At 40.3% G+C, this 18,521-nt stretch overlaps 1 protein-coding gene across 4 annotated transcripts in view; it reads left to right on the forward strand.

Moving 5' to 3' along the window:
• The window catches only part of SLC39A9 (solute carrier family 39 member 9), a 67,501-nt gene that overhangs the window by 40,336 nt on the left and 8,644 nt on the right, over window positions 1–18,521 (forward strand). For 3 of the 4 annotated variants that reach the window (XR_001886813.1, XM_017878637.1, XM_017878638.1), the window contains exons 3-4: window positions 6,061–6,258; window positions 17,323–17,391. Coding sequence is in view for 3 of the 4 variants with exons in the window: in XM_017878637.1 (XP_017734126.1) it covers window positions 6,061–6,258; window positions 17,323–17,391 (267 nt within the window). In the remaining variant the exon portion in view is untranslated. Of the gene's footprint in view, window positions 1–6,060; window positions 6,259–9,338; window positions 9,400–17,322; window positions 17,392–18,521 lie in introns of those variants that run through there. The other variant, XM_017878639.1, reaches the window with a different exon arrangement.

An 18,521-nucleotide genomic window follows, 5' to 3' on the forward strand; every position in this document is an offset into this window, starting at 1 on the left:
CTATTTTCTTTATTTTATTTTATTTTATTTTATTTTATTTTATTTTATTTTATTTTATTTATTTTTTGAGACAAGGTCTTGCTCTTTTGCCCAGTCTGGAATGCAGTGGCGTGATCTGGGTTTGCTGCAACCTCTGCCTCTCCAGTTCAAGCAATTATCCTGCCTCAGCCTCCCAAGTGGCTGAGATTACAGGGGTGTGCCACCACGCCTGGCTAATTTTTGCATTTTCAGTAGAGACGGGATTTCACCATGTTGCCCAGGCTGGTCTGGTACTCCTGACCTCAGGTGATCCACCTGCCTTGGCCTCCAAAAATGCTGGGATTATAGGCGTGAGTCACTGTGTCTGGCCATTTCCAGTTTATTATTGATCCCATCCAGTGAATTTACTACTTTAGATATTATATTTTTCAGTTCTGAAATTTCCAGTTGGTTTCTTTTTATAGTTTCTGTTTCTCTGCTGAGGACATTCATTTATTTGAGGATTTTTTACCTTTAGGCCAGACACAGTGGCTCGTGCCTATAATCCCAGCACTTTGGGAAGCCCAGGTGGGAGGATCACTTGAGCCTAGGATTTCCAGACCAGCCTGGGCAACATAGCAAGACCCTGTCTCTATTTTTTTTAAATTATTTTTCAAAAAGTATGTTATCTTTAGCTTAGAGAACATAGTTAGAGTAGCTGCTTTGAATGTTCCAGTATCTAAGTGATCTGTAGGTTGGGTTGATTGTCTTTTCCCTTGGTAATTGGTCAGAATTTTCTGTTTCTTTGTATGTCATATAATTTGATTGTATGCTGGACATTTTGAATATTATAACTTGAGAATCTGAGTCCTGTCAAAATCTCTGAAGAATGTTTGTTTCTTTTGTTTTAGCAGAAAGTTAACCTATTTAGATTCAGTCTGAAAGTTCTATTTTTTTTGTTTTTGTTTGTTTTTTTGATGATGGTTCTCATTTTAGCTGAGTTTTCAAAGCCTTTACAATGCTGCTTTGGCTATGTCCTGTGTATACTGAGTTCAGGAGTGAGCCTGGGACTTGTGCCATTTATACATAGGATTAACACCTCCCTCAGCTCTTTCCTCTCAAGTGTTCCTTTCACATTCTCTTGCAAACAGACCCCCTTTTCCTGGTCCTCTGTCAAGAAAGACAAGGTTTCTCTAGAGTTTTGGCTGCATGTGTTGCATGTGTGGCTGCATGCAACACTGCATGTGTTGCCACCACATAGTTCCATGTAACTTGGGCTTCCATCAAAGGAAAGTAAGAGCAGAAAAGGCAGAGCAGCATAACCAGGTTTCCCCCTAGACACTTCAGACCACTGGAGTCCCTTTTTCTATTTGATCTGGCCGGAAAGATGGGGTTTTAACTGCCTTTGTTGCCACCATGCAGTTCTGCAACTGGGGCTGCCTTAAAGGCAGGACCAGGAAAGAAAAAAGAGGAGGGAAAGAAAAAAAGGGGAGACTTTCCTGTACTTCACTACATCTTAGCAGCCTCTTTTCCTGGTCCTCTGGCCAGAAGGACAGGATCTCTCTAGAATTTTTTGCTGCTTTCCATTCACTTGCTGTTGTTTACGTTTTGTAGTCCTGAAGTAGCTGTCTTTTGGTGTGTTTTGTCCAGTTTTTGTTGTAATCAGTGGGCGATTGACGTCAAAATGCACTTACTCTAACATGGCCAGCATCAGATGTCTCCAACATTCCTTTTAAAATTTAAAATGTTAATACCCCTGTTAAAGAAATTTTTTGTTGTTTTTTTTGAGACAGAGGCTCACTCTGTCACCCAGGCTGGAGTGCAGTGGCACGATCTCAGCTCACTGTACCCTCCACCTCCCAGGTTCAAGCAATTCTCTGCCTCAGCCTCCTGAGTAGCTGGGATTATAGGCACCTGCCACCATGCCCGGCTAATTTTTGTATTTTTAGTAGAGATGGGGTTTCACCATCTTGGCCAGGCTGGTCTTGAACTCATCATGTCGTGATTCACCCGCCTCAGCCTCCCAAAGTGCTGGGAAGAGTAACTCAAAACAAATGTGTGAGGTAACTTAACCACGATATTACCTTTCAGCTAAGCTGTCTCCAAATTTTTTACCTCTTCATACTGATGAGTTTAGACATATCATTGTAATTTTGTTTTTGCTGCTGTACTCTCTCTTTTCTTACCCTCTTCCCTTTCTCCTTTTTTTTTTTTTTTTTTTTTTTTTTTTTTAGACAGAGTTTTGCTCTTGTCACCCAAACTGGAGTGCAATGACACCATCTTGGCTCACTGAAACTTCCACCTTCTGGGTTGAAGTGATTCTCCTGCCTCAACCTCCCTAGTAGCTGGGATTTCAGGCACCTGCCACCATGCATAACTAATTTTTGTATTTTTAGCAGAGACAGGGTTTTACCATGTTGGCCAGGCTGGTCTTGAATGCCTGACCTTAGGTGATCTGCCTGCCTTAGCCGCCCAAAGTGCTGGGATTACAGGCATGAGCCACTGCGCCCAGCCCCGCCCCCCCCTTTCTTTCTTGTAGACCAAACCAACTTTTCTTCATACTTCAAGAAAGAAGTTTGTGTACATGTTACTACAGCCTATGGTTTCATTCTTCTGTGGACCTATAATTATGATAATATATTGTTTTCAGAACTCAGTATATCATGTTAACTAAGTGCTCTGATGCTTTAATAAGCATTATTAAATACTAATTAATGTAAAAAGGAACCTCTTACTCATATGTAATTATAGCTCTAAAATCACTGGAATTAGATGATTATCAGTTTTCATGTGACAAAAAAACTCTATAGAAACAAGTTTTAAGAACTTCAAAGATTATTGGGTAATGCAGCAGTTTACTGTGGAGCCAAAATCTGAAAACATCTCAAAATTCTTTGGACTGTTAGAATTGGTGTTTTTGGGAAGGTAGACTATTGGGTCAAAGATGAAAATATAAATGTGATGTATTGTCAAAACTGCTATTGTCAGGCATGGCTCAATATAGATTATCTCACTCATTTTTATCTCTTCTGTAGGAATGCCATGTGTCAGATTCTTTATAGAGGTATGATTATCTGTGGCTTTGTCTATCACTTTACTCTACATTTAAATAAAATGTAGGGGGCCCTAGCCAGAACAATCAGGCAGATAAAAGAAGATAAAAGGCATTCAGATTCAAAAGGAAGAAGTAAAGTTGTCTCTGTTTTCAGATGAGATGATCTTATACATAGAAATACCTAAGGACTCCATCAAAAAATTATTAGAACTAATAAACAGATGCAGTGAAGTTGCAGGATACAAAATCAGCATACAAGTATCAGTTGCATTTTTATACACTGACAATGAACTCTTTGAAAAAGAAACTATGAAAACAATTACATTCAAAATAGCATCAGAAAATAAAATAAAATAAAATACTTGGGCATAAATTTAACCACGGAGGTAAAAGATCTATGTGCTGAAAACTATAAAACATTGATTAAAGAAATTGAAGAAGATATAAGTAAGGTATTCTGTGTTCATGAATTGGAAGAATTAATGTTGTTAAAATATCCATGCTACCCAAAGTGATCTACAGATTTAATGCAATCCCTATCATAATTCCAGTGGCATTTGCTATGGTTTGGGCATTTGTCCCCTCCACATCTCGTGTTGAAATGTGATCAACATGTGTTGGAGGCGGGGCCTGGCGCGAGGTGTTTGGGTCAGGAGGGTGGATCCCTCATACACATACTGATGCTGTCCCCTTGCTAATGAGTTCTCCCTCTGTAATTTAACTGGAGAACTAGTTGTTTAAAAGAGCATGGCACCCCTCCCCTCTCTTGTCTTGTGACATGCTGACTCCTCTTCCCCTTCTGCAATGATTGGAAGCTTCCTGAGATCCTCAGATTCATGCTGCTTGGACAGCCTGCAGAACTATAAGCCAAATAAACCTTAATAGAAAGAATGATCCTAAAATTCATATGCAACCACAAAAGGCCCTGAAGCCTGGGTAATTTATAAAGGTCATTAAAGAGATTTAATTGGCTCACAGTTCAGCATGGCTGGGGAGGCCTCAGGAAACTTAAAATCCTGGCGGAAAACAAAGGGAAAGCAAGGCACCTTCTTCACAAGGTGGTGGGAAGGAAAAGTGCTGAGTGAAGAGGGGAAGGGCCCCTTAAAAACCATCAGATCTCGCAAGAACTCACCATGTAGCACACCTGTAAACCCAGCTACTCAGGAGGCTGAAGCATGAGAACCACTTGAACCCTGGAGGCACAGGATTGCAGTGAGCTGAGATCATGCCACTGCACTCCAACTTGGGTATAGAGCGAGACTCTGTCTCAAAAAGAAAAGAATAGTATCAGGCATGGTGACTTAAGCCTGTAATCCCAGCACTTTGGGAGGTCAAGGTGGGTGGATCACTTGAGCTCAGGAGTTTGAGACCAGCCTGGGCAACATGGCAAAACTCCATCTCCACAAAAACAATATAAAAATTAGCAGGATTTGGTAGCTCACGTCTGTAGTCCAGCTTCTCAGGAGACCGAAGCAGAAGAATGACTTGAGTCCAGGAAATGGAGGTTACTGTGAGCTGAGATTGCACTACTGTAGTCTAGTCTGGGTGAAAGGGCCATATGCTGTCTCAAAAAGAAAGAGAGAGGGAGAGAAAGAAAGAAACAGGAGAGTGCGTTGTAACTGTTGTAAGGTTGGATATTATTTTGTGAAACTGTTTTGTTTTGTTTTGTTTGTTTTATTTTTTTGAGACAGAGTTGTTGCCAGGCTGGAGGGCAGTGACGCGATTTCGCTCACTGCAACCTCCGACTCACTGGTTCAAGCGATTCTTTTGCCTCAGCCTCCTTAGTAGCTGGGGTTATAGGCATGTGCCACCATGCCCAGCTAATTTTTGTATTTTTAGTAGAGATGGGGTTTCACCATGTTGGCATTGATCTCCTAACCTCGTGATCTGCCTGCCTTGGCCTCCCAAAGTGCTGCGATTACAGGCATGAGCCATTGCACCTGGCCTGTTTTGTTTTTAAGAGAGAGGGTCTCTAGGCTGGGCACGGTGGCTCATGCTTGTAATCCCACCACTTTGGGAGGTCAAGGTGGGAGGATCACCTGAGCCCCAGATTTCAAGACCAGCCTAGGCAACATAGGGAGACCCCATTTCTACAAAAAAATTTTCAAATTAGCTGGTCATGGTGGTACTTGCCTGTGGTTTCTCAGTTACTTGGGAGGCTGAGGTAGGAGGATTGCTTGAGCCCGGGAGGTGGAGGGTGCAGTGAGCCATAATTGCACCACTGTTGTACTCCAGCCTGGGTGAAAGATGAGACTTTGTCTCAATTTTTTTAAAAAGGGTTAAACTGCTTAATCTGATTATAAATTATAAATATCTAGCATGTTACTCTCTATTCATGAAATACAGCAAAGGTAAGCATTTTGGCCTTGAAGCATTTATGTTTTAAGTGACAAATATGTTACTGTAAACTGGGATTATCAACTGGCCAGGTATCATTTACTGCAATTCAGAGTCTCCCATCCTCCATATTTCTAGAACTGAATTTAGACTGAAGGATGTGCCTCTTAAACTGCTCTGCCCTTTTGGTTTCTTGCTGGCAATTGTCTGCTGATGTTTTATAAAGCTAAAAATTTTCTACTCAATTTGTTCCTTATTTGAAATTTTTATATCAGCCTAGGTATAAACTAGATGAATTTGATTGCAATTATTTTCATTGTTACTGCTCTTCATTTGCCTATTTTCATCAGAATGAAACAGTGTATTTTCTGGTGAGATTGGCATGAATTTCTCAGACAGAGGAATATTTGGGGATGGTGTCCCTTTGGGAATATGATTGCTTTCTTGCATGGTGATTTGCTTCCACTTCCCAGGTTTTGAGAATAATAGGCAGTCAGAAGGTCTGCATGTCAAAGGCAGAAGACATTTGGGAATTTTTTCATCATGAACTTTAAGTTGAAGGAGTTAATGATTGGCTGGATTACAATATAGAAAGTGGATGTCTTTACAGTAAAGTAAGTAGAGCTTGAAATACAAAGAATGGAAACTCCTACATGAAAATGTTTTTAGGGGAAAAACATATTTTCTCTTTATGGTTTATTCTGCTCTAGGAAAACACCACCAAGCGAGTGAAACACATGATGTGATTACATCAGACAAAGCAGCAGAAAAATCAGTTGTCCATGAACATGAGCACAGCCACGACCACACACAGCTGCATGCCTATATTGGTGTTTCCCTCGTACTGGGCTTCGTTTTCATGCTGCTGGTGGACCAGATTGGTAACTCCCATGTGCATCCTACTGACGGTGAGTGGCTCCAAGGCTTTCTGGGCAGTGCAATACATTTGCAGTTTAGAAAGTTAAAAATGATCAAATATTTCAGTCTGTATCGGTGGCCATATTTAGTGCTAAAACTCTTGTCTTCCTTGGGTTCTAGTGAACATTTAACTAAGTGGGGAGAGCTAGTGAGTTGTGGCATGTGGCACAAATAAGTGTTTATTGGTTTATTACTTTGCTTGTCTTAAAGCTGCCACATTTGGTTGAGAGTCTAGGGCAGAAGTTCTTAACTTAGTTTTTTGCTATGGAGCCCTTAGGAAGTCTAAAGACTGTGGACCTTTTATTGGAATATTGTTTTTAAATGTATAAAACATAGTACCTAGGATCACAGAGAAAACACCTATGTTGAAATACAGTTACTAAAACAACAGAACAAATTTGTGATATAGTAATGTATATCTTTATCAGTGCATTAAATAATGAGATAATATAATACATTTAAATCCTAAACAAGTTAGAGTTGAATTTTATTTTCTAGGACATTAGTATGCTAGCTATTACATAATAATATGCTTGGCTTAAGAACATTAAATTATGAGGTAGTCTGTAACAAGGCAACATGTATGTCAAGTTAAGCATCTGGTTGATTTTGAGTTTTTGTTTTGTTGGTTATTGGTGTAGAAAATCTTGGGTTTACAAAGGTATTTTCTTACAAATGTACCTAAACGCATTTGTAGCTTGCTTTTTAAGGAATCATAAGCTTCTCTAAAGGACAACTAGAATTCCCCAAGACTTTTCAAATTTAACTTCAGTCATAGTAACTATTTTGTTTTAAGATCAATGAATTCATCTTTGGCTAGGTCAACATTTTTCGTACAATTTATATTAATAAAGGATTCTGATACATGATACACTTTGATCCCATGGTGATAGAAATAAATTTGAGAGTTATAAAACTTCTCCAAGGATTGATTTGTAGACATCTTTTTTTCAGATATGTCAGCAGGGAATTTTGCAGATAGGAAATATTGGAAAGCGGCATAAATATCTTGGTCCCTGGTTGGAGAGCCCTGTGACTGTCGCTGTTTAGTGGCTGAGTGGCTGTTAGATGCAGAGCTACTTGATCGTTGTCCAGCTCCGCCACATGAGCATCTGCAGACAGGAAAGCTGTAGTCATGCAGCGTGGCAGCAGTTCTCTAAGTCCTTAAAGTAGTGATGAGTGAAAACAATAGTTTAAAGATAATCTACAACCGTAAAATAACCTGATTAGTCTGATTTCTACTGGGCAGTAGAGATAGTGCTGATACTGCTTATGGTTTATTGTCTACATTCATAATTAAAGGAAATGCAGGGCCAGTTGCAGTGACTCACCTGTAATCCTAGCACTTTGGGAGGCCAGGACGGGCGGATCCTTTTGAGTTCAGGAGTTTGAGACCAGCCTGGGCAACATGGCAAAACCCCGTCTCTACAGAAAAATACAAAAATTAGCTGAGCATGGTGGTGCGCACCTGTAGTCCCCGTTACTAGGGGGACTGAGGCGGGAGGAATGCGTAAGCCCAGGAGGTTGAGGCTACAGTGAGCCGAGGTCACACCACTGTACTCCAGCCTGGGTGACAAAGTGAGACCCTGTCTCAAAAATAATAATGATAATAAAAGTAAAGGAAATGTGGCCAGGCGTGATGGCTCATGCCTATAATCCCAGGACTTTGAGAGGCTGAGGGGGAAGGGTCACTTGAGATCAGGAGTTCAAGACCAGCCTGGGAGATGTGCTGAGACCCCATCTCTACAAAAAAAAAAAAAAAAAAAAATTACCCAGGCATAATGGGGCATGCCTGTAGTTGCAGCTACTCAGGAGGCTTAGGTGGTAAGATTACTTGAGCCCAGGAGGTTGAGGCTACATTGAGCCACAATCACACCAATGCATTCCAGTTCAGCCTGAGCAAGAGAACAAGATCGCATCTCAAAAAAAAAAAAAAGAAAAAAGATAAAGGAAATACTAAATTTCAGAGGTTAGTAAAAATAAAAATGCATTTTTTTCAAATTAAAGTCACAGACATCCCCTGAATTCTACCTGTACTCACCTCTATAGACCCCAGGCTAAGAATCTTTGGTCAACAGAAAAATCTGCAGAAAAGCAGGCAAAAGACATGAACAGATAATCACAATAAGATATTAAAATGGCCCTTAAACATATAAAAAGATGTTCAGTTTCACTTGAATACAAATCAAAGCTATGCTGAGATACCATTTCTTACCTGTCAGGCAAAAGTTCAGAAGCTTAACAATACACCCGACTGGCAAAACTGTGATAGAATAGGCACTCATATATTGGGGTGCCAATGCAAAATGGTACAATGCCCATGGAGAGAAATTTGGCAATATCTAACAAAACCGCATATGTATTTACCCTTTGACCAAAAATCCCACTTCTAGGGATTTACTCAAATACAGCTCCAGTATGAAAATATGTATGCACAAGATTGTTCAATGCAGCATTATTTATCATTGGAAAATACTTAAATGTTCAGTCATGGAGATTGGCTGAATGAACTATGGTATGTACCATAATGGAGTACCATGTAGCTGTAGAAAAGAATAAAGATTCAGGCGGGGCACAGAGGCTTACCCCTTTAATCCCAGCATTTTGAGAGGCTGAGGTAGGTTGATTACTTGAAACTGGAATTCAAGGCCGCAGTGAGCTATGATCGCATAACTGCACTCCAGCCTGGGTGACAGTGTGAAACCCTGTCACTGTAAAAAAAATAATAAAAGAATAAAGATTCAGGTATCTGTGAACTGATAGGGAGAGATTCCCAGGAGGTATTGTTAAATGGAAAAAAAAAAAAAGCAAAAAATATAATGATCATTTAGCATATATTACGTTTTGTGTAAGAAAGAAGGGGAAATAAGAAAAACATACAGTTGACCCTTGAACAGTATGGGTTTGAACTGTGTGAGTCCATTTATACATGGATTTTCTTTCAATAAAAGTTATACCGAGTATGCCTGCCTCTCCTGCCTCTCCTTCCACCTCCTTCACCTTTTCTACCTCTGCCTCCCTTGAGACAGAAAGACCAACCCCTCCTCTTCCTCCTTGTCCTCCTCCTCAGCCTACTCAGTGTGAAGATGATGAGGATGAAAACCTTTATGATGATCCATTTCCACTTAATAGTAAATATATTTTCTCTTTCTTATGATTTTTAAATAACGTTTACCTAGCTTACTTTTTTGTAAAAATAGAGTATTAATACATATAACAAAATATATGTTAATCGACTTTGTTATCATTAAGACTTCTGATCATCAGTAGGCTATTAGTAGTTAAGTTTTTGGGGAGTGAAAAGTTATATGTGGATTTTTGACTGTGTAGGGGGTCAGCACTCCAGCCTCCACATTGTTCAGTGCAGTGGTCAACTGTATCTACTTATCTTTACAAAAAAGAAACAGAAGAACTGGCTAGCAAACAAAAGATATTTATTAACTGCATGGGGTGGGGTGGAGGGTATGAGAGGGCAGAAGGTTTGGGGAGCACATGATAGTCCCCTGAGCATGCCTTTTTGGTATAGTTCTGACTTTTGGAAACATGTTAATATTCTACATATTCAAAAAATAGAATGAAACCAGTACGGATGGGAGCACTAACTCCCATACAACAGATGAATTGTATTTCAAATGAATAATACAGTCACACTGAAGAGATTTTAAAAAAACTAATTCAAGTAAATTATGAATGTAGTATTTGACTGTATATGTTTAGTCTTGGGTAGAGCTGGGAGAAAACTATAAACAAATAACTGAACTCATTGTTGTTGTTATTGTTGTTTTGTAATGGAATGGGCAGAACTGTTCTGAAGCTGCTTTAGATGTTTTATAGGATTGAGTAAATGGGTCGTGTTGATGTTGGTGGAGTCAGGGTTCTAAGTGTGGAAGAAGGAACACACAAGTATGGAGTGGAGCAAGGCAAGAAAGAACCCCTATAGGGATGGATTGGAATTGGAGGTATTGGACTCGGGATTTCTAAATGTATTTGTTTATGTGTATGTATTTGTATATACATGTGTGTGTGTGTGTGTGTGTGTGTGTGTCCTAGCTGTGTCTGGAGATGGGGCCTAGAACTTAAAGACATCCCACTATCATGAGCATGCCAGGGCTCTTCAGAGACGAATCAGGACTGATTCTAGGACAGGGGCAGGGTAAGTACAAGTGAGCTTGGAACATCTAGTACTGAAAAAAACAGAAGGAAGGAAGAAGATGGGAGCATGTCATAGGATATAGGAACCCTCTTAAAAGGTTTCCCACTGGCCACATCTGGGATAAGTTGAGCACCAACATAATTAAGAACAGTAATAAAGTATAAACCATTCAAAAAATGGGAATCTGGCTGGGCGCGGTGGCTCACACCTGTAATCCCAGTGCTTTGGGAGGCCGAGGTGGGTGGATCACCTGAGGTTAGGAGTTCAAGGCCAGCCTGACCAACATGGTGAAACCCCATAATTCTAGCTACTGGGGAAGCTGAGACAGGAGAATTGCTTGAACCTGGGAGGCGGAGGTTGCAGTGAGCCAAGATTGTGCCATTGCACTCAATCCTGGGAGACAAGAATGAAACTCCATCTCAAAAAAAAAAAGGAAAAAAAGAAAAAAATGGGAATCCATGAGCCCATCTGATATATAATATGTATGTTATATATTATATAATATATATTATAATTAATAATATATTATAATTAATAATACCTATAATATATAATATATATAAAATATAATATATATTATATATATGGGGAAAGAGAGAGCATGCATTTGCTTATAGTAGAATGGTTAATGTCAATTGTTAAATGTGGAAAGAGTGCTGGAGTTGGAAAAATACTCACTTTTGCAACCCTCAGTAAAGGTTGATTCAGGCATGCATCATCAATGAATGTTAAATGTAGGGGACAAATTTTTATTTCCTTATTGGCTTCAAGGGGAAAGAAGTAGCTAAATGAAGAAATCAGGTAATACCTTGATTGGATAGTCAAAATTAAGGTCACAAGCATTCTGCTTTTGATATGGCCAAGTAAGCTGTCAGATCAGCCTCCTTACAGGTAACTAAAAACGCTGGACAGAATTCAAAAAACCACAAGCTAAAGACAGTGGAGAGCGACCCAAAGCAAGCAAATTCTGGAGGGGAGTCAGCACTTGGAACAGGATGCATTTCCTATTTTTACTGCTTTTAGTAGTCAACCCCCTGTGGGACAGCTAAAGCTCTGATAGAAAACTCAATCTTTCTAGACTGAAGAACCAGAGGACAGAGTTCAGGAGTTTCAGTGGTTACAGCACTGAAAATAAGGGAGAATCCTAGAAAGAAGAGAAATTCACCCCCAAATTCTGTATATGAACTGCCTCAGTCTCTAGCTGACCCTGAACCATGCTTTTATGGGCAGACTCCAGGTAACTCAACTGAAGATAATTATGAACTAAACTGAACTGGCTGCAGTGGCTCATGCCTGTAATCCCAGGACTTTGGGAGGCCAAGGTGGGTGAATGGGTTAAGCCCAGGAGTTTGAGACCAGCCTGGTCAACATGGCAAGATGTTTTTTCTACAACAAATACAAAAATTAGCTGGGTGTGGTGACCTGCGCTTGTAGTCCCAGCTACTTAGGAGACTAAGGTGGGAGGGTAGCTTGAGCCCAGGACAGGGAGGTTGCAGTGAGCCAACGAGCCAAGATTGTACCACCACACTCCAGACTGGGCAACAGAGGGAGGCCCTGTCTCAAAAACAAACAGAACACACATACACACACACACACACACAAAATTAAACTGAAAATTGAGCAGCAACCCAAAAGGCAGTTTGCAGTTTTAATCCAACCAAGTTGCTTAAAGCAAAACAAACAAAAAAAGTCACTATTTGGAGGAATATAACAAAATCTGAGACTATCCACGAGATAATGTTGGCAATGTCCAGGATATAATTCAAAATTAACACCACCAGTGAGCAGCAGATGTACATCCTGCACCTCTAGATGTGATACCCTGAGAAGCATCATCACCTTTATAACAGTTCATCCAGGAACCCATAGTCTAAGGACATACACAAAAAGTTTTTTATTACTAAAAAAACAAGAAAGGAAGAGAATATATTATCCAAAAATGGCAATATCATAAAAGTCAAAGGGAGAGGAAATGTTCCAGATGAAAAGAGACTAAAGAGTTACAACGCAGTGAAATGTGTGATTCTCTACCAAAGCCTTGCTGGAAAGGAAACATGCCCTGAAGTAAGTACGTTATTGAGCAGTTGACAAAATTACAATATGCAAGAAAATTAGAAAAAGTGTCAATGTTGATTACTGTGATTATGTAAGAAAGTATCTTTTCTCTTAGAAAATACACATTGAAGTATCTGGGGATAAAGGGTTATTGATGTGTTTGTGCTACTTTTAAATGTTACAGAAAAAGAATGTGTGTGTGTACAGAGAGCGTGAGTATAAATGATGAAGCAAATGGGGCAAAATGTTAGTCAGTAGGTCCATCTGAGAAAAGGATATATGGATTTTTTATAACTATTCTTGCAACTTTACTGAAGGTTTAAAATTATTTCCAAATTAGGGTTTAAACAAATTATGGGATTGAGCTTAAAACAAAACAAAATAATTTTGGTCTAGAAGGATTTTTAATCTCCTTGTATTTACTATGTGTTAATTTTTTTTTCCCATAGAGTTATATTTTTTAATAAAATCTTATCTTGGAAAGTTGATGTAGGAATAAGTGGTTTTATTCATATGCCTTATTCCAAACAGCAAATGAGAAGCACCGTTGGGTGGTATTGGACTCTGGCTGTATTACATAGTTGGCCACACTGGGCTCCAAGACATGTTTCTTGTGATCCTTGCCAGTTTCAATTTGAAGTAGGCTGGGCGTGGTGACTCACACCTGTAATCCCAAGCAATTTGGGAGGCCAAGATGGGAAGATTGCTTCAGCCCAGTAGTTTGAGACCAGCCTGGACAACAAAGCAAGACCCCGTCTCTACAAAAATCTTAAAAATTAGCTGGGCATGGTGGCATGTGCCTGTAATCCCAGTTACTTGGGAGGCTGAGATGGGAGGATTGCTTGAGCCTAAGAATTCAAGACTGCAGTGAACTATGATTGTGCCACTGTACTTCAGCCTGGGTGACAGATGAAGACCCTGTGTCTTAAAAAAAGGGAGAGAAAGAGAAACAAGGATGGTCGAATTTCACACTTGTGAGCCTATAGTTGAGGGAGTTTTGTAAGTTTCTCCTACCTGACCTTATTCATGGTCAGGACAGTGTTGTGAGTTCAAGAACAGAGTAACTGCAGAAGTTAATGACCTTTTCTGTGTTTTCTGATCCTGGGAAGGGGTGAGCGGCTCTAGTTTCCCTCTGACATCCTGGTTTGTGTGTGTGTGTGTGTGTGTGTGTGTGTGTGTGTGTGTACATGTGTGAATGTTTGCTTATGCGAGAAAGGAAGGAGACTTGGCGCAGCGGCTCACACCTGTAATCCCAGCACTGGGAGGCCAAGGCGGGTGGATCATGAGGTCCGGAGTTTGAGACCAGCCTGGCCAACACGGTGAAACCCTGTCTCTACTAAAAATACAAAAAAATTAGCTGGGCCTGGTGACGGGTGCCTGTAATCCCAGCTACTTGGGAGGCTGAGGCAAGGAGAATCACCTGAACCTGGGAGGCAGAGGTTGCAATGAGCCAAGATCGCGCCACTGCACTCCAGCCCGGGTGACAATGCAAGATTCCGTCTCAAAAAAAAAAGAAGGAAGGAAGAAAGGAAGGAAGAGGACTGAGTTGGTACAAAGCTAGCCTTCTCTCAGGGTATCTTTCTTCCATACCATCTGTACTTTCTCAGAATCCTTGATCTGCCAAAGAGAAATGTGGAAAATAATGAAATGGCCACTTCACTTCTATGTGTTTTGAAACATGTATGTAAATGTAAACATGTTAAATATGTAAAATAAAAATTTTCCTCCTCAGTAAGTTGAAAGAAATTTCCATTTAACAAATGATTTTTTTTAAAAAAAACCTGATTCTAAAGATATATATGGTGATTGGCAGGCCAGGCACAATGGCGCAGGCCTGTAATCCCAGCACTTTGGGAAGCCAAAGTGGGAAGATGGCTTGAGGTCAGGAGTTTGAGACCAGCCTGGACAATACAGCGAGACCCATCTCTACAAAAAAGTACTTTAAAAACTAGCCAGGCGTAGTGGCACTTGCCTGTAGTCACAGCTGCTCAGGTGACTGAGATGGGAGGGAGAATCACTTCAGTTCGAGACTGCAGTAAGCTATGATCACACCATGTCACTCCAGCCTGGGCAACAGAGCAAGACTCTGTCTCTAAAAAAGTAAAATGTGTGGGCCTGGTAGTGCCCTGTAATCCTATACAGAGAATTAAATGTAGCTTGTGTTCCTTTATCCTTCTTCCTGTTTTATCTCTGAAGTCATTGTTTTTGCTGGCTTTCATGTGTGTGATGACCTGGTTTTACCTATTTTCTGCAGAGTTTTATGTATTATAAAATGTCAATAAAAGCATATTTATTAAATTTATGCTAAATGACGGTCTTTATAGGTTTATAAAAGCTTTCTAATTTTAAAGCCTCTAATTGTTTAAGATCCTAAGTGTAACTGGACGATAAGGTTTTGTATAAAGAAAAGGCCAGAGCCAGCTTGCACACAGTGTAATTTGACTGTTCCTTCCAGTTCAGGGTAACATTGAGCTATTTGCTGGCTCAGAGTGATTAGAGTCTTTAGCTTCTCTTCTTTGCAGTGTTTTAATAAGAAAATATCATTTATTAATAAGAGGTAATATGTCTCTTTACTTGTGTACTTTTTCCATTGTAAAGCCCTTCCTTTTGTGTGCTGAACTCCTAAGAAGATTAAATCCCCTGTAACTTACTTGACTGATGTTCATCTGTCATTTTGCCTGGCATTCTGATGTCTGCATCTTTTAACTTTATTTACTTATGTGTTTCCTATAATAGCAGTAACATCTTTATTTCATACACACAAATACTTTTCTCACTCTTCAGCAATGTTTTATTAAGTAACTGTTGGGTGCCTAGTGCTGTGCTACATTCTGTCAGACATGTTAAAGGAAAAGAGAGGTAGAAAATTTAATGCTTTAGCGTTTACAGTCCATCTGGGGATATAAAACATTTAAGTGAAAATGGCTTTCTATATCTGAGGTGGTAATATAGAAGAACCTTTGAAGTAGCATGTGGAGACTGCCCGCATAGATCACTAGGTCTAGGCAAGGGGAGAGTTGCTTTAAGCTGGAATCAGTTTTTTTAATTTATTTTTTATTTTTATTTTGAATTTGTCTTGAGACAAGGTCTTGCTCTGTCACCCAGTCTGGAGTCCAGTGGCATGAGCATAACATGTTGCAGCCTTAAACTCCTAGGCACAAGTGATCCTTCCGCCTTAACCTCCTAGATACCTGGGACTACAGGCATGCACCACCACACTTGGCTAAATTTTAAAAATTTTGTAGAGATAGGGTCTTGTGATTTTGCCAGGCTGGTCTCAAACTCCTGGCCTCAAGAGATCCTCCTACCTCAACTTCCCAAGCTGCTGAGATTACAGGTATGAGCCACCATGCTTAGTCTTCAATTTTTTATTCATTCTTGAGGTTCTGTAGTTAGACTTTGAATGATGTCCAAGTTTTGGGTTAACAAGCTGGTAAGTTCAGTATGTGCCAAGAATTACAGGTGAGGAGACTTGGGGAAAGGAGAATAAGAATATTTTGTTTGATGGTGTTAAGCAAACTGGTTTAACTAGACCAGACGTTGAGAAATAAGTTGGAACTAGTTGATAAAGGGCTTAGGAACCTACCTAATATAGCAGTTTGCCCTGAATTTGAAAAGCAGCAGATTCTTAACTGGTAACTGACACATCAGAAAGATGGTGGGTTTTTTTGTTTGTTTGTTTTTGAGATAGAGTTTCACTCTTGTTGCCCAGGCTGGAGGGCAATGGCGTGATCTCGGCTCACTGCAACCTCTGCCTCCTGGGTTCAAGCAATTCTCCTGCCTCAGCCTCCCAAGTAGCTGAGATTACAGGCTCCTGCCACCACACTCAGCTAATTTTTGTATTTTTTAGTAGAACCAACATGGGGTTTCACCATGTTGGTCAGGCTGGTCTCAAACTCCTGACCTCAGGTGATCCACCCGCCTCAGCCTCCTCAAGTGCTGGGATTATAGGTGTGAGCCACTGCGCCCGGCCAAGGGTGGTGTTTTCAAAAGATGAGTCTGACACAGATGTGTAGGATGAATTATATTAGGGAAAAATGAGAGTAGAAAACCTGTTGCTAATTTAGGTTTGAGTGATGAAAATTTAGGTTAGGGTGATGGCAATACAAATGTGACAGATGTTAGAATGAAGATAAAGTTGCAGGATGCCAGGGAAGAGATAAACAATGACAGTTAGATAGGTCTGGAAAGAAATGATCAGAGGCCATAGAACACTTTCCTTGGAATAGTAGAGGAAGAGGATTAAGGAATAGGAGGAAGTTGGGGCTGTTGGGGGGTTACACATTTCAGTGATTTTTCTGTTAAGGCTGAGTCAGATGAAGAGTTCCCTCTTAGCCACCTCTTCAGGACAGGGAAATCTAAGGGTTTGAAGCAGAAAGAAAAAAGATAGTGGCTCGGTGCGGTGGCTCACGCCTATAATCTCAACACTTTGGGAGGGTGAGGCGGGCAGATCATTGGAGGTCAGGAGTTCGAGACCAGCCTGGCCAACGTTAGTGAAACCCTGTCTCTACTAAAAATACAAAAAATTAGCTGGGCGTGGTGGTGCCTGCCTGTAATCCCAGCTACTGGGGAGGCTGAGGCAGGAGAATCACTGGAGATGATTCAGGAGGTAGAGGTTGCAGTGAGCTGTGATCAAACCACTGTACTCCATCCAGCCTGGGTGACAGAGTGAGACTCCATCTTAAAAAAAAAAAAAAGTTAGAAAAAAGATAGTGAGGAAAATAATAATCTACTTTAAGAGCTTTCACTTTCTGTTCTGGAGGTGAAATTCTTTCACCTCCAGACCAATGTTTGAACAGTTTCTGTCTCACATAGCTTAACGCTATCTTTCTCATTTTCACTTTAGATCCAGAAGCAGCAAGATCTAGCAATTCCAAAATCACCACCACGCTGGGTCTGGTCGTCCATGCTGCAGGTAGGGTTGGATTGCAGTGGAACTTCTTTGTTTTCTAAACACTAAGGTCACACAGGGGAGACCTTAGTGTTTATATTTCAGGGACTGTCCTCATTGCTCTTGGACTGGCCTTTGAGGAAAGCATTTCTTAATGAAGTCCTCTGACACAAGCACAAGCCTGGTGTGCTCACTGTCACGGGTTTTCAAGCTAAGAATAGTGTCTATACTTTTTAATGGTTTAAAAAAAAAAAAAGAGGAACATACTGTAGCACTTGAGAATTATATAATTCAAATTAAGGAAGTTTTATTGGAACACAGCCTTGCCCATGTTATTTGTGTATTGTCTGTGACAATGAATTCGATTAGGGAAAAATGAGAGTAGGGAACCTATTGCTAATTTAGTTTTGTTTGAGTGATGAAAATTTAGATTAGGGTGATGGCAGTAAAAAATGGAGAAAGGCAAATGTGACTGATGTTAGAATGAAGATAAAGTTGCAGGAAGCCGAGGAAGAGATAGACAATGACAATTATCCATCCCTTTGTTTTTGTGCAACAGTGGCAGAATTGAACAGTTGCAAGAGACCAAATAACTGCAAAGCCTGAAATATATACTGTCTAGCTCTTAAGAAAAAGTTTGCTCTTTTCATTCTTGGCTCTAGAATGTCATCTGTAAAAGAGCCGTGGCGCTTTTGTCCTGAACAGCTCTGTTACCTGTTTATACACCAAGCACTGTTTAAGCAGAAGTGGTATGCGGTGGAATGCATAGGTCTCAGCATGGCTGACAGGGTACACCTTAGAATCATAACCCAAACCTAGTCCTAGTAATAGAATTCTGTCAGTGGCAAAGAAAGGCGTGTGAAAGGTGGTACACTGTTACCTGGCCCTTTCTAAGTGTAATATTCTTTTCTAACAAATTTCATTCATTCAACCAGCGTTTACTCATTGTGTAGTAATCATCTATATAGAGTTCTAATATCTTTATTTTCTTTGTTTCTTTGTTTCTTTTTCTTTCGTTCTTCCTTTCTTTCCTTTCTTCCTTTTCCTTTTCCTTTCCCTTCCCGTCCCGTCCCTTCCCTTCCCTTCTCCTTCCCTTTTCTCCTTTCCTTCTCCTTCTTTTCTTTCCTCCTTCCTTCCCTCCCTCCCTCCCTCCC

Source organism: Rhinopithecus bieti, unplaced genomic scaffold (genome assembly GCF_001698545.2).
Source record: "Rhinopithecus bieti isolate Rb0 unplaced genomic scaffold, ASM169854v2 scaffold_11252, whole genome shotgun sequence".
Classification (NCBI taxonomy): domain Eukaryota; kingdom Metazoa; phylum Chordata; class Mammalia; order Primates; family Cercopithecidae; genus Rhinopithecus; species Rhinopithecus bieti.